The sequence below is a fragment of the Schistocerca serialis genome, chromosome 6 (genome assembly GCF_023864345.2).
Source record: "Schistocerca serialis cubense isolate TAMUIC-IGC-003099 chromosome 6, iqSchSeri2.2, whole genome shotgun sequence".
In the NCBI taxonomy this organism is placed as follows: domain Eukaryota; kingdom Metazoa; phylum Arthropoda; class Insecta; order Orthoptera; family Acrididae; genus Schistocerca; species Schistocerca serialis.
In genome coordinates, this window is record NC_064643.1 from 532,693,103 (window position 1) to 532,720,230 (window position 27,128).

Genomic DNA, 27,128 nt, shown 5'->3' on the forward strand with positions numbered 1-27,128 from the left:
CAGGCCACGGTTTTTCAGTTGGCTAGGGTACAACCAATACGGTCACGAGCCCAGGAGAGGCACTGCTGGCAACGTGCTATTAGCAAAGGCACTCGCGTCGGTCGTCTGCTGCGGCAGCCCATTAACGCCAGATTTCGCCGCACTATCCACATGGATACGTTCGTCGTACGTCCCACATGGATATCTGCGGTTATTTCACATAGTGTTGCCTTTCTGTTAGCACTGGAAACTATACGTAAACGCCACTGCTCTCGCTCGTTAAGTGAAGGCCGTCGGCCACTAAATTGTCCGTGGTGAGAGCTAATGCCTGAAATTCGGTATTCTCGGCACACTTTTGACACTGTGCATCTCGGAATATTGAATTCCCTACCGATTCCGAAATGGAATGGAATGATTCCAACTACCATTCAGTGTTCAAAGTGTGTTAATTCCCGCCGTGCAGCCAAATCACGTCGAAAACCTTTGTACGTGAATCATCCGAGTACAAACGATAGCTCCGCCAATGCACTACCCTTTCCTGCTTTGTGTACGTAATATTACCGCCATCATTATATGTGCATATCGGTATCCCATGACTTTTGTCACCTCAGTGTATACTAGAAAAACACATCGATCCAATTCTACAAAACTGGTAGTTCCATGCCTTTGGTTGAGTGCAGACTAAAATTTCATACTTATGCGAGCTAATTTTCAGTATTTTCAGTACATCTAGAGACATCCCTACAGATGAATAATGATGCAAGTAATTGATGGCTGTTGGATGTGTTTAACGTTGTTCAAACTTTTCAAGTAGAGATCGCAGTACAGCGTACCCAGAGGACGCACGAGCAGCTTATCGCCATCTTCTGGGCTTTGGGAAAGGTCGAATCACTGGTATCAGAAATATGGGGGCATCACACTGAAAGATCGCACAGACTGTTGTCTGTAGTGTAGATTCTGCATATTGGGTGGTGACGAGATGGAGTCAGGACAACAGTGTGGCAAGAAGAGTGGGCACTGATCCTTTCATATGGACTGGCCCTGACGAAAAGGTGGATGATAACAGCCGTACTAGTCCGGTCAGAGGTTACAGGCAGCTTGTTACCTCGAACAATCTTGCGTGGTGCAGAGCCAGAGTAAAATGGCACACTGAGAAGCATTTTGAGATGGCGAGCGACGCGTCTCAGTTCTGTCTGAGGCAGCCAAATCACGAAAACCTCTCCTACACGACCTGGTGAATGATCACAGGAAGCTGCGAATCTCGAAGGCCATATCTCTCAACCTCCAGAGGTCAACGGGCAGGAGTAGGAAAGGGGGAGGCAGAGCGCTACTGGATATTGCAACACGTCAGTTTTGGTAATTGTTGGAGGGAAGCTAAATGGTTGCCAGTTTGCAGCAAGAATGATAAACCCTGTTGTAATACTCTTCAACCAACCACGGCCAACCAGTCGTGGTTGAGGGGCTCGGGCGCTGCATCGGTGGTGTTTGTGGGGTCAATAACGTGTAGCGAGATGGAATGCATCTCTTTGTAACACACGGCGTTCTTATGAAAAGGCAGCGAATGCTTGAGAATTTATGTGGCCGAATGAGCCGGTGAGTAGAAGTGCGAGTGAGACCAATTGTATACGAAAGGGACAGATGGGCGAGAAAAATCGTTCTGCGCAACGCTTCGACAAGTTTCCTACTCGTCATTTTCGAGCGAAGCTCGCCTGAAGATGACGAGTAGCAAGCTTATCGAAAAGTTGCTGCAGAACGACGCCCTTGACTCGGCTGATAACCCGAGAGGACTTCATCATCAAGATGGAATGTCCTAGAATTTTCTAAAGGTAATCTTAACCGGCAACTGTAATGATAACTTACTACAAATGTCAGCCCTCGAACGTGTATATAAGGGAAATTTCGCCAACGTCACCACACGAGATAAACGCACAAAGGTCGCAAAATGGCACCGAATAAAACACTCCAACACCTACGAAACAACACGAGTCTGATGGTAGGTACCATATCGGGTGGCTGTAGTCAAATATTGTCAGTAATTCCGAGATCGACGACAGCCGACGAAATAGGCGCATGCTTAAAACACTATCTACCATCTGACAGCACGTGAAAAAATGGAAGAACCACAAAATATAAGAGGGAACAAATGGAGAGACGGATAACCGCAAGTATCTGCCGAAAAGCTCCTGAAGGTAAGAGCAGAGACCCATCGAGTGGAGAAAAGTTTCGGCAAATAGTGTTGATGAATGAGTTGCAGAACATCGTGGAAACCACCCAACAACTCATTCGCAAAGTATACCCGTACATCACCGAAAATTACACACTCTGGAGAAAAGGTCACTTCGATCGGCACAATGAACGCAGAATAATAAAGTGTAAACTTTCCTCCCGAATTTTTGAATACGTTGGATGTTCGAGGAATGCCATTGCACTGCCTCAAAGGGAGGCTGGCTCGCCTATCATTTTGCTGCGGACTCTGCACCCACCGAAATTGTGCGACGGCGCAACATCATCACACATCTGCAAAACACCGTCAACGAAGCCAGTATAATGAAAACGGGAAACGGTACTTATACCGCGAATTTCCATCGAACTGCCCTTCAGTTTTGAAAGACTGAAATTTCTAGTGAAGTTGACTTACAGTATGACCGTCGTTAAAACGCAAAGACAAACATTCCGCTAGTGTTGTGACAACCTGAAGGAATTGTGATTTACACAGGGTCAACTATATACATCGGGTACTCATTTATTGGTTCTACCCAAACTTTATTAATTTGTGGCCTGAATACCAAGCCTGCGAGTATATTACATAAGCAAATATTGTAACGAAAATGTAAAACAGCATCTGTGATAAAATAAAACAGCAAAAGGTTATAAAATAAAAATGGGAGGTAATGGAGACAGAAATAACTAACAATCTTAGCGATCAGTTTCACCACATCACACAGTAAGCAGAAACCTCTATCACAATAAGCCAGATAAAATAAATTGTGTGGGTGGCTGTTTCGACGTCAATTCCTATGCCGTATTAGTAACATTTATCATTCCCTATGTAATATCTTTTTGAAAAAATATTTTAATACGGAGGTTACTCAGTCACATATCTGCAAGCTGGCTAAGGAGATCAATGGAACAAACCTGTAATAGCGGAGGAATCAACAATGACCAAACACTTCTTACCTTGGAAAGAGTAACTAGGCGTTTGGTGTAACATAGCTGCATGTGTCAGAAGAGCACAGAGAAGGTGAGAGGGACTTTGTCCCTGAAAGGGAGTTCAGTTGCCTGCACGGAGGAGGTGAGGATGTTAAGGACACCGCCTGTGCCGTTCGGTTAATAGTCCGTTCTCTCCGCACACATCGTTCCCAAGGACAGACTCCATACCGCAGCTACAATCACACCTACAATCTTCATTCCAAAAGTTAAATAATAATTGTGTTCTCTCGGGTATTGTATATACTCGTTTGGCTTTCCTGACACCGAGAAGAATGACATTACATTTGCAGCCGTCCGAGCATAAAATTTGTGCGGTAAGAACGGTCGTCATATTTACGATGTGTGTGGAAGGAAGAGACCTGCACGTCCCAGACCATGTAAAATCATCGTGCCTGACTCCATAGCTACGTTTGACTTACATGTTATTTCTTATTGCTTTCAAAGGCGCACAAAACATGGAGGACGTTACGAATTAGAAAGGAAATGGTTCAAATGGCTCTGAGCACTATGGGACTTAACATCTATGGTCGGTCATCAGTCCCCTAGAACTTAGAACTACTTAAACCTAACTAACCTAAGGACATCACACAACACCCAGCCATCACGAGGCAGAGAAAATCCCTGACCCCGCCGGGAATCGAACCCGGGAACCCGGGCGTGGGAAGCGAGAACGCTACCGCACGACCACGAGATGCGGGCAATTAGAAAGGAAGGATATAAAAATTAGATTTAGCACATTGTACAGGAAATGCTAGGATAAGCACAAGCAATTTAGTAATGATCGGCACAACATCAGTAATCGCCAACGCAAGTCCGAACCAGCAAGAAATACGAGAAACAGCTGCACAAGACTACGCATCTGTGAGTCTAGAACCTCAACTCGTCAAAAACTTGAAGATTCATCAATAGCCGTGCATAAAAAACAAGTTATAGTGCAGCACAGTCCTATTCGGAGGAAATTAGATCCAATGACCACAAATATGGCCACATCTTTACGGAATACTGATCACGAACGTTCATGCAGTTAACTTTGCCCTGACTCTGACTCTTTTACCGAGTAGTGAGGTTTATATTGATAGTTTAACTATGAATTCGTATTACAGTATCATAAAAATCTTTTGTTATCACTCTATTCGCAAAATTTTACGTTTACGTTTTGGACTTGAAGACAGTGCCATTTACAGGAAATTCAATTTTCAACACACTAATATTAACTATTCATACAGGATTTGTCCCGATCAGGTCTCCGTAGGGTATCAGAAAAATAGACACAGGCCAAAACACATTTTCCTCTGTCCCTCTACAATGCTAACTTTTCCTTTCTTTCTATTTCATCGAGCTTCCATAACCTATGCTAACGTAGAGGGCTTAGGGGAGGTGAGGAAAATACTACATACGGAATGATACTGGATAAGAGTGTAGTGAAAGCAACAGCGCGCGCACACACGTCCAGCTTATCTGTCGTGAAGCATATTTCCTGTAATGGCAGCTCGTCGCAAGATCGGTCGACGTCTCAAGAGCGCGGCAGTGTTGGCATACGTGGGAACAGGGATGCCCGGCTGGTGGCTCGCTAGACACGGTTACTATGGGTTTTTCTTTCCATCTCTGTATATAATCTTTGATCTCGGGGATATCAATAGTAGTGCATAACTAAAAAAATAACCGAGATTCTGGATTGTTTATAGTCATTGAATACGGCAGTCTCAAGCTCTAAGGCGTTTACAAGATGCATCAGTTTGTGGAAATTTGATGAGCTGGTGCTCAGTTACTTAAAAGGTAGATTTCATATCCTCATCATTTCGTTTTGCGAGCAGACACGACTGAAGTATCACCAGATGCTACCGAACAGTTTGGACCTAACGAGGTGGCGCAGTGGTTAGATACTGAACGCAGTGGTAAGACACCGGACACGAAACTGAACCGCCATCCAAATTTAGTTTTCCGTCATTCAATCGTGACTTCCGTGTCAGGTCAGCATTTCCAGAAAGCAGCCAATAAATCGCTTAGGGTCAATATTTTCTTTGAAAGGGCACGGTCGATTTGCTTCCCAATCAGAGGTTGTGCTGCGTCTCTAATGACACCATCGTCGAGGGGACGATGTGTTCCTTCATCAGTTTGGCTATGTTTAGCTGTGAAAATATTTCACCATGCAAGTAATATCTTGGAACAAGCTATTCGTTAAAACATACACCCGAAGACTAATGAATTTGGCAAAAAATTTAACACCAACTCCAGTAGAGTGTAAAGTAGCAACATCTAAACTCGGAATGAAAACCCATGCTTCTAAGACCTTGCAGACTTTACTTATGCATCAAATATGGCACTGGAGCAAATAGAGAACAGAAGGACAATATGAAGCACGTGCAGTGTTCTCACACACCCATCACCTGGATGGTACGACGCTCTATTTCTGCCTATCAATGATTTTTGTCAAGTAGGGCGATGAAGAGTGGCTGAGTGCCAAAGATGAGAAATGACTGTTCTACACTTTGTCCAGTGGGCTCTCTTTACAAACCCAGAATAAAGATGAAACTGAAGTCGACTAACATTTGCAAGGCACTGACTCGTTAGGCACTCCTGCAATAGCTGTCCCACTTACTGCAGTGCTCTCCTCTTAGGTCTGACTGTGTTAGTCCATTGGTAAATGAGTTAGTGGACATGGTAGCCCAGAGTCGGTACTCACCTGGCGAAACGTTCCTTGTCTTGTATACTGTCTTCCTCCATCCGGCTGTACTTGCTAACGCTCGGGTCGTCCTCATCGGACCTGAAAATAGACGAAGATGCTTAAGTACAATGCTACTTTTAACAAGTTGTGGACGAGTGCAGAAAAGTAAGACACTCCATCAGGTTAGAACGTCAGTTTTTGACTGACCTCAATTAGTATTCTGAAGTGAAAAACATGTGCCAGTAGTTGTTATAAATTAAAACAATAAACAACAAACCGATATTTTAAAACTGAACGCGATTGTGTGACTGTTTCTCCTTACTTCCTACGGCCTCGAAACTTTCACCACATGCTGAATAGCAATAAGTTTATGAATCCCTAAGAGACTCCAGAAACATGGGGCTTTACTGAACGAGGTGCAAGCGGCGCTTCACATTAAAATAGATAAATAAAATGGAAGTTTTCATTGGGGGTGGCGCTTGAGATAACTTTTAGTGTAATCCGATTGTTGTGCAAGCACTTCGATAAAAAAAGACACACAAGAGTAAAGGGCTTGTGGTTCGAAGCAGCGGATACATTGAATTTAAATACTCCTCGTAGTCAAGGTAATGCAGACAAAAGCTTCAAAAGACGTACAGGATAGGAAAAAAAACAGCTCCTGCGTTTGGAAGGCCTACAGTTGAGGGTGGAGAAAACACACTGCTGAGAGACATACTGTTAGCTACACTACAAGAAATATCTAATACAAAAACTTCAAATTATCTGCGTTTTGACGAAACTCCAGTAGGTTTCATTTCCTGACATACTGTTGGCTGAAACAGCGACCAACACAATCACAAAAAATACTTGCTTTATTCTATAGTTGCAATTTTTTCATTTTGCCTACGGGCCATCCCATAATCAAAAAATTCCAACACGTAGAATAATAGTAGAAGACAAATTTACGAAAGATTTTTTCACTATGATAGCAAACGTATGTTATAGAATGCAACTTAAGAATACAAGGTTGCACTCTATACCGTGCGTTTGCTGTTTTACTGGAATTCTCTTGGATTACTATGTTCTGTGCTGGTATTTTTTGATCATAGGATGGTTGAGAATGGTTCTGTGTACCGAAACTGAAAGCTAGAAAAGCAAAATAAAAAATTACAACTATAGACTAAAACAATTTTTTCGCTTGTGGGTTTAACAAAACACGAGAAAGATAACAATACTAACCTCACAGTACCTGCGAAATATTACTTCTGTAAACGATACATGTACATTCAGAAATACACACAGCTGATGCTGAAATCCATGCATCCTCGCCTGGTGTGTGTGTGTGTGTGTGTGTGTGTGTGTGCGATCATGGATTGAGACAGTATACACGTACACTTGTGCCCAAACGCTGGCACGAGTAAAATATAAGACGACCACACAACACGGCAAGACTCATTAAAAGTATGCAGACTTTTTCAAAAAATAAATAGATAAATAAAAGGGAAATCGCAAAAACTAACCAAATTTAAAAACTACTTTGTCAACAAAATATAAAGTTAACATTGCTTTAAATGCGAACATTTTAGGTTAGGCTTTACCGTGACTGTTATTGACACTAAATCAAACAACGAGTTTACTGTTACCAGTCACTGTTTATTTATCTCCACGACGCGTTTCAAAGGTTTGAACCTCCATCAACAGGTGGATTTACATATGTTAGTATGACATTTGTGTGTGTGTTGTGTTACGATTTTTTGGAGGAACTTGTGGCACCGTCTCCATTGAACACAGGTTCCTTTCAGTGTCGTAACACATCACACGTATACAGTGAAAGGAAACTGCGACCACTGGAGACATTGCCCCAAGTTCCTCAAAAAAATCGCAACACAACACACACACAAATGTCATACTAACAAACGTAAATCCACCTGTTGATGGAAGTTTAAATCTTTGAAGCGCGTCGTCGAGATAAATAAACAGTGACTGGTAACAGTATACTCTTTGTTTCATTTAATTAATATTGCTTTATCCATCACGGCCATAATGACTGTCAACAATTGCGGGGCTTAGGCACTGTCCAGAAAGGAAGTTGACATGCTCCGTCTCGTTAGCCTACTGTTTACCTTCGCTGCATACATGAATTAGCAAGACTATTAAAACGACGTGAATTTGCCTTCGTCCAGCTGACACAATTAACTCACCTGTGATCGGTAAACTAGCGTACAGTACCGAATGGGCGTTTTTTTTAAAATATTATGTTTAAGGTTTCTTTCTTTTTATTCCACACCGATTGGGGTAAGACTGACCCCTTATACGCTTCCGTATACGCTGTTATTAGCCTAATTTTGTTTTCACGGCCCCTGCAGGAGTTTCATGCAATTCAATTGAATGATCAATTTTGATACATTCCGCCCTAAAAAAATTTCTTCGAGTTTCCTTGGTAGGTCTGTGCTGCAAATTACATGTATTTTTCCGAATATCGATCAGTATATATTTTCACTGTTCATTCACTCTCTCTCGTGAGTTAAAAAAAAGTTACATCCATTCGTTTTACCGTTTTTAATTACCTTCATGGTCCTTGTCCGTGCAATCTGATATGAATTCCACACATTTGAATAGTATTCCACGACAGCCCGCGCAAGTGTATTAAATGCACTCGCTCCAGTACACAATCTACGGCGGCGCACCAATGAAAAGATGCCTGCCACGTGCTTTACTTAGAAATGAACAGTGAGATCATTCTACTTCATATCTCTCTTTGTGGTTACTCTCAAGTACTTATACTACATGACTGACTCCACGTCTGACTCCTACAGAGTAAGAAAAATATTTGTACTTTTTTAATCCACTGCTCTACATTCAAATCCAGTTGACAAACTTCGGACCAGGTTGATACCCTGTTACTTATTTTATGTATTTATCGTTTGGTTTTACAAGTACACGAAAGTATCTAGAATCAAATGGAAATATCCAAACGTGACACCAGTCCAGATCATTCGGAGTCGCTTGGTGTAGAGTTCTCAGGTCACCTTCAAATGTTCGAAATGGGCGCACCTTAAATATGTGTTCTATTGTTTGCTCCTCCTCTCTGTAGTCGCATATGAACGGAAACCCCACTTCTTCAATGTCTAGCCGCACTTCCCTTGACCCGTTCTAATACGATTCAGCCTCGACCAGGTTTGGCGCGATAGTTGGAATCCCTCAACCTATTTGTTGGATCTTGAACCAGATGAGCATTGTTGGGTGGACGTTCGACGTCGCCTCTTGGAGGTCACGTTAAAAGAACTGATACTTTCCGAAGCAACCCAAGGAAGTTTACAGGATTTCAGACGACTTGTCGGTGGATCTTACATAGCCCCGTACAGGGGAGAGTACTTACGATATGTGATCATCTCGAGCAAGTTTTATTTTATCTGCCTTCCTCCTTAGATCTTGTGGAACAATATTAGCTAGGACAGGTCGTCACTGAATGAGGACAAGATCTAACAGTATCAGTGACAACTCTCATGGCCTCATAAGTTGCATGTCAATGTTCGTTGTGTGGACACTGTTTTCCCACACAGGAGTGCAATATTCACCAGCAGAATACACATGAGCAAGTGCAGCAGACCGTAGAGTATTGGCGCTCGCCGCATTCCGTCTGCTTCCGGCAATCTTGCGAAACAGATTCACTTCTGGGCCAAGTTTCTTAGATAACTGGAGGAATGGTTGTTTGAATGCCAAACACTGATTCAGAGTCATTCCTGGATATACGGGACTATAGTTATTGGGTACTTCAGTTCCATCGAAAATCACGTGCACCTTCCTTTGGGCTTCTTTAAACACAGGCTGCTGAGAATGACATACGAGTATCAAAGATTACACACCTTGCTTTACCTCTGACATATAGATTATAGACAAACTCCTGACCTGATCGCAGTCTGAGACTCCACTGACCTTACTCATATGTCTCGTTCAGTCGCACCGGCTAAGCACAGATTCCGTTTTGGAATTTTTTTCTTTGATAGCTCTTTCATAGATCCGCAATAAAACTCCCGCAATAAACTCTCGAATCTGAGAGTTTTGCAAAACCTATAATACCCTTCCGCGGATGCTAGATGGCGTGTTCTTTTTCTCTGTCTAGCATGTTTGGGGCGTCTGCTGTTTCTCCCCATTTCAAAATGGTTCAAATGGCTCTGAGCACTATGGGACTTAACATCTCAGGTCATCAGTCCCATAGAACTTAGAACTACTTAAACCTAACTAACCTAAGGAGCCGGCCGCGGTGGTCTCGCGGTTCTAGGCGCGCAGTCCGGAACCGTGCGACTGCTACGGTCGCAGGTTCGAATCCTGCCTCGGGCATGGATGTGTGTGATGTCCTTAGGTTAGTTAGGTTTAAGTAGTTCTAAGTTCTAGGGGACTGATGACCACAGCAGTTGAGTCCCATAGTGCTCAGAGCCATTTAACTAACCTAAGGACATCACATACATCCATGCCCGAGGCAGGATTCGAACCTGCGACCGTAGCAGTCCCGGGGTTCCGGACTGAAACGCCTAGAATCGCACGGCCACCGCGGCCGGCTTTCTCCCCGCTTAAGAATGGTCCAAATTACATATTTGTGCCTCATTGTCACCCTGTGTTTTGGACGAGTTGTAAGTGCCAAATTACAAATGCAAAGCTTTCTTTCAAATTTTGCAATGATTTAAACTCTTGCAATGATCGGGTTAAATGAATAATACTACGTTACACTTTAGTTCAAAGTCCATCATGAACTGTTAAGTGCCCATATACCTGGCTGGGCAACTCAGTTCAAAGTCGGAAGGAGGCAAGGGCATACTACCTCCAATAGGAGGTCAAACCAACCTTCGAACTGAAGACAGCTACACACACTCTATTTCCCTATAACCTCCCTCCTCCCCCTCACCCTCCTTTTCCAGCCTGACAGCCTTTCTAGCAACATTCAACTAGCAAGACGTTTGCTTGGATCAGCAGTCACTGCCACCACATTCTTCTTCATGTCAGCAGTCCCCCTCCCCCCTCTATCCACTGTCCTGTCACACATTTACATTGACACTTTGTGCATTGTAATGGAGAAATATGAAGGGAAACGCCTGAAGAAAGACAGTGAAAGTTCACGAGAGCACTGCTACGTTTTTTATGGTACAGTGAACATTTTACGCAAGAGATTAAGTAGGATCATAAAGCTAAGTGGTCTTTGCAGAATCTGTGCCTGTTCAAGTAGGGCGACTTCTTGTTGTCACTGCTGTTGTGTTCTTCAGTCCGAAGACTGGTTTCGTGCAGCTCTCCACGCTGGTGTATCCTGCGCAAGCCTCTTCATTTCCGAATAACTACACCAGTCCGCGTCAACCCGAAACTGCTTGCTGTAGTCAAGCTATGATCTTTGATTGCAATTTGTATCTCCCACATTTCCGCCTATAGTCAAACTGAATATTCATGGTTCCTCAAAATGTGATCCACCAACCAAACACTTATTTTAGTAAAGTTGTGGCATATATGTAACGAAATAATAGGCAGCCAGTTGCATAAAATTTGATTTCTTTAGCGGTAACGGGCACTTAGTGCCCTTCTTCGGAAGGTTATACCTTTCGCATTATTTGCGAGTGTCAACAATAAGAGGCACACAGCAAAATTCTGTGGTCCCTAATTTGATTCAGTACCGTTTCATGAGCTATACGTTCTACCAATCTAATCCATAGCATTCTTGTGTAGAGCCCCCAATCAAAAACTTCCATTCTTGTCTTCTCTGTACTGCTTATCGTCCCCGTTTCGCTTCTGTACAGAGCTGTATACCAGATAAATACCTCAAAAAAAGACTTCCTAAATTTAAATTTATCATGTTAATTGATTTTTCCGTCAGTATTTCGCAGAAACGCAATTTCTTTCCTCTACCAGTCTGCATTTTATATCCTCTACACTTTGGACATCGTCGGTTGTTTTCCCCAATCAGTAGTGCCTCATTTCCTAATCTAATTTCCTCGTATCAACTGATTTAATGTGACTTCGTTTCATTATCCTTGTTTAACTTTTATTAATATTCACTGAAATTATAAGACACTATCCATTCTGTTCAACTGACTTCGATGTCCTTTGCCGTCCCGGACAGATGTACAGTGTGATCGGTAAATACTAAAATTTTTATTTCTTCTTCCTGAACATTTAATTTAATTCTAAAACTTTCCTTGGTTTCCTTTTTCTTCCTCTTCCTCAAGGTCGGCTTTTACTAGTATTCTGATTCTTCTATAAACAATTTTTGTACGAGTATTTTGCAACCATGGCTTACTATACTGATAGTTCGGTGATATTCACACCTGTCAGGCACCCGGCTGCTTTGGACTTGGAGATATTACACTCTTCTTGAAGTCTGAGGGAATTTCATCTGTTTCGTCTTCCGTACCAGCAGAAATAACTGTAGCAGTGGTGGTTGTACCAGGACGCTGAAACATAGTACGTATGTTCATTAATCGGTTTGCTCGCAGAGCATGCTGAAAAAATTATAGTTCAACTTCTGCCACCTGGTGAAGATATGGCGCTATAAGCCGTCAGGATGTGAAACGCTTGCTGTTATGACGTCAGTATGCTGTTTGTGGCTTGACGACGTGTGTTGATTTCTTTTGTGAAGTGGCTGTTGATGTAAAGGATTAAGAACGATGAAGTTTCCCGTACGAAACGCAATGGCTATTGAGAAGAAAGACCGTGCGCGGTTGGTAAGTGGTTTCTCAGAACGGCGGCAACAGCAGCGCTGCAATGCGGAAATATCACCGGCAGAAACAGCTGCGAAGAGACCCCATGTTAATAACGACGCTTAAGAAAATGATGAAGAAATTTGAAGAAACAGGTGAATCAGGTAGTGCAGCATGGAGGAGGACACAGCTCATTCCCACGGCAGTTGTTGCTGAAGCTGCTGTAACTACAGCCGCCCGTGCAAAAAAAATGGTTCAAATGGCTCTGAGCACTATGGGACTCAACTGCTGTGGTCATCAGTCCCCTAGAACTTAGAACTACTTAAACCTAACTAACCTAAGGACAGCACACACATCCATGCCCGAGGCAGGATTCGAACCTGCGACCGTAGCAGTCGCACGGTTCCGGACTGCGCGCCTAGAACCGTGAGACCACCGCGGCCGGCCGCCCGTGCAGCACATGCCCCAAATTCTGAAGTTAGTGCTCGAGCTGTGCCACGGGAAATGTCTTTCCCCTGGTCAACAGTTCAAAAAATTTTACGATGCAATTTACACTGGTATCACTACCAGATTCAGAATGTGCACCAACGAGATAGGCTACAACGCCATGACTTTACCGTTCGTTTTTTGGCACGGATGACACGTGGGTGCGGAATATTCTTTGAACGAATGAGGCACATTTTACTCTGCAATGTGCTGTGAATGCATAAACTGTCGCATATGCAGTTCTAATGCTCCACATGTTCCACAGAAACATCCACTGCACTCAGCTTGTGTGACTGTGTGATGTGCTTTCACAAGCTCTTTCATTCTCGGTCCGTTTTTCGTTGAGGAGATGACATCTTGCCGGCATATTAGTGACATCTGCGCGATATAAATAAGGACCTCGTTGTCCAACACGTGATTTCAGCTCTGTAAGCTCATGCAGGATGGGAAACATCACATGTTGCTTGCCAGGTGAAAATATTTGCTTCGAGAAATCTTCGGTAGCGACTACATCATCTTTAGGCACTTTCAAGATGTATGACCTTCCTAACTATAGGCCTAAACCCATGAGGGGATATCTGAAAGATCGTATCTGTCAGGGATGTATCTGGACTCTTCCTGATCCGAAGCATGGCATTCGATGACATATCGGTCAGATGACACCGAAAAAGCTCGGAGCAACTGTCGACCACGCCGTGTTATGGGTGCAACATGATGCTGAGTTGGGACGTGACATTAAACTTACGTTGTAGCTTGTGATCGTATCCTAATAAACTTGCCAGAAACACCATTATCATGTGTTTGATCGTTTCTCCACTTTTCCAGCGCCAACACCACATTTTAACTGCTTACAGCGCCATTATCTTCACCTGGTAGCGGAAAGTGTAATTATTATTTCTTTCAGTATACTCCGTGAGAGAACCGATTAATGAACATACCTACGATGTTTCAGCGTCGTGTGCTGTATAAAGCCCGCACTGCAGCATTCGGAACACCGTCAGTTTAATTACAATGAGGTAAAAAAAAGTCATGGGATACCTCTTAATTACGTGTCGGATCTTCTTTTGCCCGGCGTAGTGCAGCAACTCAACGTGGCATGGACTCAAATCATTGGAAGTCCCCTACAGGAATAATGAGTCATGCTGCCTCTACAGCCGTCAACAACTGCGAAAGTATTGCCGGTGCAGGATTTTGTTCTCGCTTATGTCGATGGGAGTCGCGTCCGGCGATCTGGGTGACCAAATCATTCGCTCGACCTGTCCAGGATGTTATTCAAACCAATCGCGAACATGTGTTGCCCGGTGACATTACACCGTTGTTTGGGAACGTGAAGTCCATGAATGGCTGCAAATAGTCTTCAAGCAGCCGAACGTTACCATTTTCATGCAATGATCGGTTCAGTTGGATCAGAGGATTCAATCCATTCCATCGAAACACAGCAAGCACTATTATGTAGCCACCACCGGCTTGCATGGTGTCTCGTAGACAAATTGGGTCCATGGCTTCGTGAGGTCTGCGCCAAACTCGAACCCAACCATCAGCTCTTACCAATCGAAATCGGGACTCATATGACCAGGGCACGGTTTTTCAGTCATCTATGATCCAAACGATACGGTCTGCAATAGCCCATTAACGCCAAATTTCGCCGCACTGTCCGAACGGATACGCTCGTCGTATATCACACGTTGACTTCTGTGGTTATTTCACGCAGCTTTGATTGTCTGTTAGCACTGACATTTCTACGCAAATACCTCTATTTCTTTGTCGTTAAGTGAAAGCCGTTGACCACTGCGTTGTCCCCAGGCGAGAGGTAATGCCTGAATTCTGGTATCCTCGGCATACTCTTGACACTTCGGATCTCGGAATGTTTAATTTCCTAACGATTTTCGGAACGGAATGTCCCATGCGTCCAGCTCCAGCTATCATTCCGCGTTCAAAGTTCAAATGGTTCAAATGGCTCTGAGCACTATGGGACTCAACTGCTAAGGCCATTAGTCCCCTAGAACTTAGAACTAGTTAAACCTAACTAACCTAAGGACAGCACAAACATCCATGCCCGAGGCAGGATTCGAACCTGCGACCGTAGCGGTCTTGCGGTTCCAGACTGCAGCGCCTTTAACCGCACGGCCACTTCGGCCGGCGCGTTCAAAGTCCGGTAAGTTCCGTCGTCGGCCATAATCACGTCGGAAACCTTTTCACACGAATGCGCCGCAGCACTGCCCTTTCATAGCTTGTGTACGAGATACCACCGCCATCTGTCTATGTGCATATAGCTATCCCATGACTTTCGTCACCTCAGTATATAATCAGCCGGTATGCTCCCAAAAGATATCAAATAATTCTGAGGAAACGTCTACTCCAGGGGTCTTTTTTGAACTTAGGTTTCTCAATGCTCTATTGAATTCTTTTCGCAATATCACATCTCTCAGCTAATCTGGATGTATGTCCTCTCCCCCTACATAATACTGCCATCGAGTTTCTTTTCTTTGTCTTGCCCTTCTGGAAGCTCTCTTTTCGCCTTCCCGCTTAGTACCGGCTTGTCATCTGAGCTCCTGACAATCATTTCGCCAGTTAAGCTCTTCGATAAATCTTATGGTGATAGCAAAATGGTCGCCCATCTATTGCTATTGCACTCGAGTATCGAAGTATCGAAACCCCTACGGCTGTAAACCGTAGAAGCAGTGGGGCGTGCAGGTGTGGGAGAGGCGGGGATGGGCGAGAGACGCGATGGCGTGACGCGGCCGATTAGCAGCGGGCGTGTGTCGCGGCTACCTGTGCACGCGACGCTACCTGCTGCTGCTGTTGCTGCTACCTGCGGCTGGGCGCCGCTGTCCAACACCGCTTCCACGTGCACGAGCAAGGCAACGTAATACCAACACATCACGTTTGGCATCCAAACTTGTCCTCATCCTCCCACGTAATGCGTAACCCAAATATTTTACATTGAGAGACATCTGAAATCGCTAAAACTGAACACATTTCCAGGTCTACCTATCATATTCTGTACATAATTTGCAACTGAGTTAGACAACCTTCTCATCCACAACTAGCTGTACGTGGCCACGCCTAAGTACACGTCTCTATACGTATGAGAATTGGATATACGTCCTGATCTCGTTCTCTCCCCTTTCTCTCCCCATCTCCTCCTCCTTCCCCTTCTCTGTGCATCACCTCCTCCCCCTAACTCTCCTCATCTTCCCCTATCCCCCCCTCTCTCCATCTCCTTCTGCCCCCTCTGCCCATCTCCTCCTTCCCGTTTTCTATGACCATTTCTCTGTCAATCTCCTTTTCCCTCTCCCTCTCACTTTGACCTTTTTTGTTGCTACAGCAAATTCAGGTTCTCTAGTAATATTCAAATCATAAACCAATAATCCAATTCTCCTGTTTGCTAACAAAGTATCACTATTGTATATTTCATATATACAGTGAAGAGCCAAACAAACTGGTACACCTGCCTAATATCGTGTACGGTCCCCGCGAGCACGCAAAAGTGCCGCAACACGACGTGGCATGGGCTAGACTGATGTCTGAAGTAGTGGAGGGAACTGACACCACGAATCCTGCTGGACTGTACGTAAATCCGTAGGAGTACGAGGGGGTGGAGATCTCTTATGATCAGCACGTTGCAAGGCATCCCAGTTATGCTCAATAGTGTCCATGTATGGGGAGTTTGGTGGCCAGCGGAAATGTTTAAACTCAAAAGAGTGTTCCTGGAGACACTCCGGAGCAATTCTGGACGTGTGGAGGTGTCGCATTGCCCTGCTGGAGTTGTCCAACTCCGTAGGAATGCACAATGGACATTAACGGATACAGATAGTCAGACAGGACGCTTACGTACGTACCACCAGTCAAAATGCGTAGCTAGACATATCAGGGGTCCCATATCACTCCAACTACACACGCCCCACACCATTACAGAGCCCCTTCCAACTTGAACAGTCCTCTGCTGACAGGCAGGGTCCGTGAATTCATAAGGTTGTCTACATACCCGCACACATCCATCCGCTCAATACAATTTGAAACGAGACTCGTACGACCAAGCAACATATCTCCAGTCATCAACAGTCCAATGTCGGTGTTAGCCGACTCAGGCGAGGCGTATAGCTTTGTGTCATGGAGTCATCAGGGGTACACCAGCGGGCCTTCGGATCCAAAAGCCAGTATCCCTGATGTTTCGTTGAATGGTTCGCATGCTGACACTTGTTGATGGCCCAGCATTGAAGTCTGCAGTAACTTGCGGAAGGGTTGCACTTCCGTCACGATGAACGACTCTCTTCAGTCGTCGTTGGTCCCGTTCTTGCACGATCTTTTTCCGGCCGGAGCGATGTCGGAGATTTGATGTTTTACCGGAGTCCTGATGTTCATGGTACACTCGTGAAATGGTCATACGGGAAAATCCCCATTTCATCGCTACGTCGGAGATGATGTGTCTCATCGCTCGTGCGCCGACTATGACACTACGTTGAAAGTCATTTAAATCTTGATAACTTGCCATTGAAGCAGCAGTAACCGATTTAACAACTGCGCCAGGCACTTGTGGTACCAAAAAAATCGAAAAATGTTTAGTACCAACGGACGGAGCTGTTTAAACATTTTCTTAAGTCTGTAACATGTCGGTACTGTCCAGAGAACCTGGGTAATATCAACACCCTTACAGACTAACACCAGCAGTATGAAATACAAACAGAATAAAATCCCCGTTCTAAGAAAGTAACACATTTTATTGCTTAAACATATATCAAAATACGTATACAGCATGATTTCGAAAAGGTGGTCAAGTTCGAAAGAAATGAATCAGCTTCAGCTCCGCTGAAACCAAGAACTACTGATACTTGTTCCTGATGAATTTTAGGATTTCTCTTTTGAAAACCACCAACACAGTCTTCTCCAGCCGTTTTGGTAGTGTTATTATTAAAATTGTGCTTAGCGCCTAGTTTACCAGCAGAACCTCAACCAGGGAAATTCCACAGAATAACTATTCCAATATAGTCACATGGCTGACGAATTCCTGTTCTTCTTCAGGAGTGAAAGCAGATGTTCCCAAGGAAGGTATCTTGTCTGAGCTTGTTTTTACTCGAAAATAAAGTGTAATTATTGATCTGTTCAGCTCTTTTGATACGCTGTTCAGTCATCTCCTTGATTTCACTAAATGTAATGCTTTTTCAGGGTTTGATCAGTCCGTTTAGACCACTTTGTTTTCCTTTTTCTTGTCCTCGCCATCTGAAATTAGATATAAGACTTTACTTATGCGTAAATAACTTTTTTTCTGGAGTTTGCAGCACATAGAAATATCGACACCCAATCGACATTGCCCTGTATTCGTCCGTCGATGTTACCCCACCCAGAAAAAATTCGTGGTAAGGGCTATGGGACCGAACTGCTAAGGTAATCGGTCCCTAGGCTTCTGCACTACTTAATATAACTTAAACTAACTTACGCTAAGGACAACACACACACCCATGCCCGAGGGAGGACTCGAACCTTCGACCGGGACGGGGAGAGCCGCGCGAACCGTGACAAGACAGCCCAGATCACGCGGCTAACCCATTCAGACATCATTCAAGAGTTACTAAACACATGCTAAAAGATGCGTAACAGAACATACTACCTACAAACATTCTAGTTGTTACAGTTAAAAAAGGTATTGAAACGTTTACCACAATTTAATATAAACCGAAAATAACAACAAAATACAATAAAAATTAATTTTTTGCGCCACAATAAAACTATCGTTTACAAGAACTCAAAATGGCTGGTTCAAATGGCTCTGAGCACTATGGGACTTAACATCGATGGTCATCAGTCCCCTAGAACTTAGAACTACTTAAACCTAACTAACCTAAGGACAGCACACAACACCCAGTCATCACGAGGCAGAGAAAATCCCTGACCCCGCCGGGAATCGAACCCGGGAACCCGGGCGTGGGAAGCGAGAACGCTACCGCTACAAGAACTCATCGCCACTGCAACCTGCTTCTGGCACTATCTCCCACTGACTACAGCAGTATTCAGCTGAGAAAACGATGATGTCTCCATTGCCTGGCATGTCGGTATTCCCCCGGTCTCATCCATATGTGTTCCTATTCTACTGATATACCTGGTTTACAAGAGCTTTGGAAACAGCAGGTCTATCATTAATGTTTTCCTCTTACTACCCTCCGGTGACAACGCTCTATAGATGCATATTAAGTTCAATAGTCACATTCGTAGGAATGGTCTTCTAATTTAAGAAAGCTATCCTCTTTTAATGCTCTCTTGTATCAATTTTTCTTACAGTATTCTACTTAGCAGGCGAAGTCATTGGAGAACGCTATTGCTATGACGATAATACATAATACAAAATGGAGCGAAGTGACAAGATTGGCGTTTCATTTGTTACACCCCAATGACAAAGCAGCAAATAGCGATGGCAGGAAGGTGAGCTCATCAGACCCTGCCAAGTCGCCAACGTTCAGTGCCGATGGTCACGTGCCCATTTCAGTCGTAGTTGCCGATGCCGTGGTGTTAAAATTGGTACATGTATGGGTCGTCAGCTGCAGAGGACTATCGTTAGAGTGTTCGGTGCACTGTGTGTTGAGGCACACTTGTACTCTGCCCAGCATTAAAGTTTGATTTTAGTTTTGCCACAGTTTGCCGCCTGTCCCGTTTTACTAGTCTGTCCAGCCTATGACGTCCTACATCTGTAATGAAGGGTGGTCGCCCAAGCCCACGACGTCTGGACGTGGTTCCACCTTGGTTTCGTCACTTGTTGAAGATGTTCACAACAGCACCCGACAAGTCGTGCAATGCCTCCGGGCCATCAAAATCTGCCTTCGGTCAAACTCAGACAGATCACGCGCCTTCCCTGTTCTACATACGAACACCACGCTCACTAAGATAATACATGCAGAGTGTGTGTGTGTGTGTCTGACTAGCAGCCACTCCTCGCCAGGTGATGCTACTATCGCGTGGATGGGTTTATTTCGATAGTAAGTCAGAGTTCTGGCTGATCAGTGTATATTCAAGCACATTAAGGAAGGTTTGTGATAGTCGACGAGTACATCTACATCTCCATCATACTCCGCAATCACCTAATGGTGTGTGGCAGAGGGTACTTTCGGTATTACTATGTGATCGCTCCAACCCTGTTCCACTTGCTAGTAGACCATGGGAAGAATGATAGTCAGCAAGATTCAGTATTGGCTCTAATTTCTCAAATGTTCTCCTCGTGGTCAACAAGCGAGATGCATGTGGGGGGAGAGTAATATGTTGTCCGACTCCTCCTGAAAAGTGATGTCCCGAAATTTCAACAGTAACTCTCTCCGTGATGCACAACACTTCTCTTGCAACGTCTGCCAGTGGAGTTTGTTTAGCACATCCATAACGCTCTCTCGCCAGCTAAACGATCCCGTGACGAAACGTGCCGCTCTTTGTTGGATCTTCTCTATCTCCTCTATCAGTCCTACCTGAATCCCAGATAGATGAACAACACTCAAGAATCGGGCGAACAAGCGCCTTATAAGCCACTTCTTTCGTGGATGAGTTACATTTCTTTAAGATTCTTCTGATGAAGCTGAGTCTGGTGTCTGTTTTTCCCACTATCTGTTTTATATGGTCATTCCACTTAAGGTCGCTCTGGATGGTTACGCCTAGATATTTTACGACAGACGCTGTCCCCAGCTGTTTGCCATCAATAGAGTAGCTGTACAGTAGTGGATTTCTTTTCCTATGTATGCGCAATATGTTACACTTATTTACCTTCAGGGTCAACTGCCAGAGCCTGCACCAATCATCAGTTCTTTGCAGATCGTTCTGCAAATTGTTACTATCTTCTGGCGTTGCTACTTTGGTATAGACAACAGCACCACCTGCGAATAACCTTAAAGGGCATCCGACGCTTAATACTAGATCGTTTATATATATTGTAAACAGCAACGGCCCTATCACACTTTCCTGTAGTACTCCCGATATTACCTTTACATCTGTCGATTTTGTTCCGTTAAGAACGACATGTCGAGTTCTATCTGCAAGAAAGTCTTGAATCCAATCACAAGTCTGCTCCGATACTCCGTATGCTCGTGCTTTTCTTTTCTTTTTTTCATTAAACGGCAATGCGGGACGGTGTCAAATGCCTTACTGAAATCAAGGAACACAGCATCAACCTGGGCGCCGTTGTCCACTGCGCTGTGGATCTCATGGGGGAACAGAGCGAGCTGAGTTTCGCAGGATCTCTGTTTGCGGAATCTATGTTGATTTTTATAGAGGAGATGTTCATTTTCCAAAAACGTCATAATTCTTGACATAAAACATGTTCCATAATTCCACAACAGATCTATAATTGTGTGGATCTGTCTTACGGTCTTCCTTAAAAACGGGAATGCGCTTTTTTAAAGTCTTTAGCTACCTTTCTCTGCTCAAGCGATCTACGACAAATTACTGCTAGAAGGAGGCAAGTTCTTTCGCACAATCTTTATAGAATCTTATAGATATCTCATCTGGTCCTGACACCTTTCCTCTATTAAGCGACTGTAGCTGCTTTTCAATTCCGCGATCGGTTATCTCAATATCTGCCATTTCGACGTTCGAACGATTGAAAGTAGGGACAGTGTTACGATCTTCCGAGGTGCAACAACTTCGGAAGACCGAATTCAGTATTTCCGCCTTCTCTCCGTTTCTTCCGTTTCGGTGCCGGTGTGGTCTCTGAGAGAATGAATAGATGATTTTGACCCAGTTAAAGTAGTTGTAAAGAATGAAATTTCTCATCCCGTATCGACGTTAACGCAAAGATTGTTTTGAGCAACACCGTCTCTCTAATTCAGGGAGACTCACTTCCCCACATATGGGAGTTTGATCGTCAACTGAACCCTTCAAGTAGGTGACAGTCATGTTACTTTTTTCTTATACTAGTATCGAACAGGCTGTGATTTCCACATAGTAATCACAGACCCATAAAGTGACGCTGTTGCTACATTCAGCAGACTATTGAAAGACCGCTGTACGAGGATATTATCAAAGAATCTGGACGTGGAATACGGCGTTGGCCGTGCTAAAGTGGTGTCGGACTGCAGAGGTCAAGCAAGTTTTAAGACATCCTCCATTTTGCGCCCCCTGATTCGGCAGCCCGGCATACGACCTAATTTCCGAGCGAGTGTCAGTGCTAAACACTCCCTCCTGCGCGCAACGTGCGCGGGCTATCCGGAAAGTAACCGCTATACTGTGCCTCACGCAGTAGGTCAGTGTGCTGCAGGGGACCTCACGTGTTCAATTTTTACTGCGCAATACTTAGTACTGCGCAATAATACTGACCGTCTAAGAGTGGTATTGAAGGTTTGCGCAATATATTGAATGAGACAGCAGAGCTTTAAAAATATTAACGCTCGCTCAATATATTGCACCATGTAAGGGCAGTATTGCACAATGAGCGAAGGTCCTGCCGAGGCGGAAATTCCGTTCGCTCCGTACGAATTTCCGCAAATAACTGAAAAAAGTTAATGACAAAAGATCATTGAATGTGCTCGAAGATGTATACGAGTATTAAAACACCACCTATGAAAAATGATATTTCCGACTGTTTACGAAAAGCCAGATACCTCGTTGTCCACTTGAGCAAAGGAAACAAGATAATGGATCATGAAAGTAAGCAGAAATGTTGCAGTTTTCAGAATAGTAGGCAAATAAGATCAAGGTCAGCTGTCCACTGACCATACATTATTTTTCTTTTAAGTTGTTACAGAACAGAAACACAAAGACAGCAGCATATGTATGGGATAAATTACTCCAAGTCATTTGTTTAACTTGTAATTAGTCGTTGTTGTGGTATACAAACTTACGCTGCAGTGAAGGAGACCCTTGTCCACTGAAATGTTTACTGGAAGCTTTTCAGATTTACTCGTCCATCACATAAATATTGTGCAATAATGCTGCACAGCTCGTGATTTCGCAATATATTAACACAAAACTGTTTCACGATAAATACCGGGCGTGTGAGGTCCCTTTACAGCTGTAATAGCGAGAAAGTCACTTTCTCATCCACCTTTCGCCGGCTGGTGTGGCCGAGCGGTTCTAGGCGCTACAGTCTGGAACCGCTCGACCGCTGCGTCGCAGGTTCGAATCCTGCCTCCGGCACGGTGTGTGTGATGTCCTTAGGTTAGTTAGGTTTAAGTAGTTCTAAGATCTAGAGGACTGATGACCTCCGAAATTAAGTCCCATAGTGCTCAGAGCCATTTGAACTATTTTTGTTCCCGCCGCGCACATTCTTATTACACGAATAGATTTTGTGTCTTCTTAGTCGTTGTGTGATTTCTTTTCGTGATAAATTTGCAAAGGTTGCATGGGGGCTTGATATTTTTCGTACTAGTGTTCTTCTACAGGAGCGACTCAATACGTGAAAGAAAAAAAGGTGTCTAAGGTCTTACGGTACATGTACAAAGAAAATGCCTACATGGGTACTCTGCAAATCACACTTCAGTGCATGGCAGAGAGTTCATCGAACCACCTTCACTATAATTCTCTATTATTCCAATCTCAAACAGCGCACGGAGAAAATGAACACCTACATCCTTCCGTGCGAGCTCTGTTTCCCCTTATTTTATTATGGTGATCGTTTCTACCTATGTACGTCGGCGCCAACAAAATATTTTCGCATTCGGAGGGGAAAGCCGGTAATTGAAATGTCGCGATATGATTCCTCTACAACGGAAAATGCCTTAATTTTAGTGTTGTCCACCCAAATCCTGTATCATGTCAGTGATACTCTCCCCTATTTCTTGATAATACAAAACAGGCTGCTCTTCTTTGAACTTTCTCGATGCACTCCTTTAATCCTATCTGGTACGGATCCCCCACATTGCGCAGCAGTACTCCAAAAGAGGACGAATAACCACAGTGTAGGCAGTCCCTTTAGTACATCTGTTGCGTCTTCTAAGGGTTCTGCCAAAAGTCTCAGTCTTTGGTTGGACTTCCCCACAACATTTTCTACAATGTGCATAAATACGAATGCAAACACATAAACGTTTTAACGAAACCTGTTTCAACAGTGATAAATTCTCGTAGGTTTAATGAGAAGATTAGCTGTCGATTGTACTTAGCTCTTAGAAAGAAAACAAATTACAAATGGCAAAGTAAAAGGACGCTAAGTTTTGTTTTGAAATGTTTGGACGACACGTTTCCTACTTTTGCAGATCTCAGCAACGTGAACAATTTACCATATGAAGATTCGCTAAGAGTTTTGTTTTTGGGTATTAATAACCTCCGTACAATTTTTTAACCAGTTACTATATTTCGATTCTTGTACGAAGGACGGTCCCTTACAACCTCACTTACGACGTTAGGGTGCCAGACCGTATATCACACAGCTATCACATCACACGCAATTTTGAAGCCGACATTTAAGCATAAACGAGGAGTTGTGACCCGTTGAATTTTTCATTCCCGCAACAGCTTCAAACGTACGACGCCATTTTTTGATAACTAACGAGCTCGCAGAAATACTTTCTTTCTCCTTGGTTAGTAAAATACTTCGACCGGTAATAATCCTTATAAAGATATGTATTGCATTGCGTTTGGTGTGTATAACCTAAAAAAAAGTTTTATTTCGAATTATGTCAATTTTTAAGTTGTAAGAGGAAAAAGATCTGTATTGCATTGCGTTTGGTGTGTATAATCTAAAAAAAAGTTTTATTTCGAATTACGTCAATTTTTAAGTCGAAAGAGGAAAAATAGAACACTGGCCGAGGCCTACCTTAGGTAAGATAAGTTTGGATACACCCGAGAAATGTTGGAACATGCGAGGCAATACTGATCCTATGACTTACCTTACACCATAGGCTAAAAAAACCATAGCTATGTTTATAGTATTTGTAATTAATTGAAAGCTTTTGAGTATACTGACTGGAACTCAAGCTTGGAAATTTTGTAGGTAGTAGGAATAAAATACAGGGGGGGCGAAAAGCTATTAGGACAGAAGGGAGTGAGACACGGTTGTAGGCTATCCCGATAACCACCACTGAATAAGCTATGTAGGAAACCAAGGAGAAATTTGAGAAGAAAATTAAAAGTTGATGGAGAAGAAATAATAACTGAGGTGTCCAATGGCATTGTAATTCTGTTAGAGACAGCACAGGACATGGAAGAGCAGTTGAACAGAATGGACAGTGTCTTGAAACGAGGTTATAAGATAACATCAACAAAAGTAAAACAACGGTAATGGAAAGCGTCGAATTACATTATGCAATGCTGAAGGGATTAAATTAGAAAATGAGACACTAAAAACAGTAAATGAATTTTGCTGTTTGGGCAGTAATATCACCATGATGGCAGAAGCAATGAGGGTATCAAATGTAGACTGGCAATAGCAAGAAAAGCTTATCTGAAGAGGAGACTGGTTTGATGCAGCTCTCCATGCTACTCTATCCTGTGCAAGCTTCTTCATCTCCCAGTACCCGCTGCAATATACATCCTTCTGAATCTGCTTAGTGTATTCATCTCTTGGTCTCCCTCTACGATTTTTACCCTCCACGCTGCCCTCCAATACTAAATTGGTGATCCCTTGATGCCTCAGAACATGTCCTACCAACCAATTCCTTCTTCTAGTTAAGTTGTGCCACAAACTTCTCTTCTCCCCAATCCTATTCAATACCTCCTCATTAGTTATGTGATCTACCCATCTAATCTTCAGCATTCTTCTGTAGCACCACATTTCGAAAGCTTCTATTCTCTTCTTGTCCAAACTAGTTATCGTCCATGTTTCACTTCCATACATGGCTACGCTCCATACAAATACTTTCAGAAACGACTTCCTGACACTTAAATCAATACTCGATATTAACAAATTTCTCTTCTTCAGAAACGCTTTCCTTGCAATTGCCAGTCTACATTTTATATCCTCTCTACTTCGACCATCATCAGTTATTTTGCTCCCCAAATAGCAAAACTCCTTTACTACTTTAAGTGTCTCATTTCCTAATCTAATTCCCTCAGCATCACCCGACTTAATTCGACTACATTCCATTATCCTCGTTTTACTTTTGTTGATGTTCATCTTATATCCTCCTTTCATGACACTATCCATTCCGTTCAACTGCTCTTCCAAGTCCTTTGCTGTCTCTGACAGAATTACAATGTCATCGGCGAACCTTAAAGTTTTTATTTCTTCTCCATGGATTTTAATACCTATTCCGAATTTTTCTTTTGTTTCCTTCACTGTTTGCTCAATATACATATTGAATAACATCGGGGATAGGCTACAACCCTGTCTCACACCCTTCCCAACCCCTGCTTTCCTTTCGTGACCCTCGACTCTTATAACTGCCATCTGGTTTCTGTACAAATTGTAAATAGCCTTTCGCTCCCTGTATTTTACCCCTGCCACCTACAGAATTTGAAAGGGAGTATTCCAGTCAACATTGTCAAAAGCTTTCTCCAAGTCTACATATGCTAGAAACGTAGGTTTGCCTTTCCTTAATCTAGCTTCTAAGATACGTCGTAGGGTCAGTATTGCCTCACGTGTTCCAACATTTCTACGGAATCCAAACTGATCTTCTCCGAGGTCAGCTTCTACCAGTTTTTCCATTCGTCTGTAGAGAATACGCGTTAGTATTTTGCATCCGTGACTTATTAAACTGATTGTTCGGTAATTTTCACATGTCAGCACCTGCTTTCTTCGGGATCGGAATTATTACATTCTTCTTGAAGTCTGAGGGTATTTTGCCTGTGTCATACATCTTGCTCAACAGATGGTAGAGTTTTGTCAGGACTGGCTCTCCCAAGGCCGTCAGTAGTTCTAATGGAATGTTGTCTACTCCCGGGGCCTTGTTTGGACTCAGGTCTTTCAGTGCTCTGTCGAACTCTTCACGCAGTATCGTATCTCGCATTTCATCTTCATCTTCTTCCATTTCCATAATATTGTCCTCAAGTACATTGACCTGTTATAGGCCCTCTATATACTCCCTCCACCTTTCTGCTTTCCCTTCTTTGCTTAGAACTGGGTTTCCACCTGAGCTCTTGATATTCATACAAGTTGTTCTCTTTTCTCCAAAGGTCTCTTTAATTTTCCTGTAGGCAGTATCTATCTTACCCCTCGTGAGATAAGCCTCTACATCCTTACATTTGTCCTCTAGCCATTCCTGCTTAGCCATTTTGCACTTCCTGTC

General features: G+C 43.5%; 1 protein-coding gene across 3 annotated transcripts in view; it reads right to left on the minus strand.

Moving 5' to 3' along the window:
- LOC126485136 (aryl hydrocarbon receptor nuclear translocator homolog) overlaps positions 1-27,128 on the minus strand; it is a 536,090-nt gene that overhangs the window by 205,755 nt on the left and 303,207 nt on the right. For all 3 annotated transcript variants that reach the window (XM_050108786.1, XM_050108785.1, XM_050108787.1), the window contains one exon: positions 5,873-5,953. In XM_050108786.1, the coding sequence (XP_049964743.1) occupies positions 5,873-5,953 (81 nt within the window). The remainder of the gene's footprint in view (positions 1-5,872; positions 5,954-27,128) is intronic.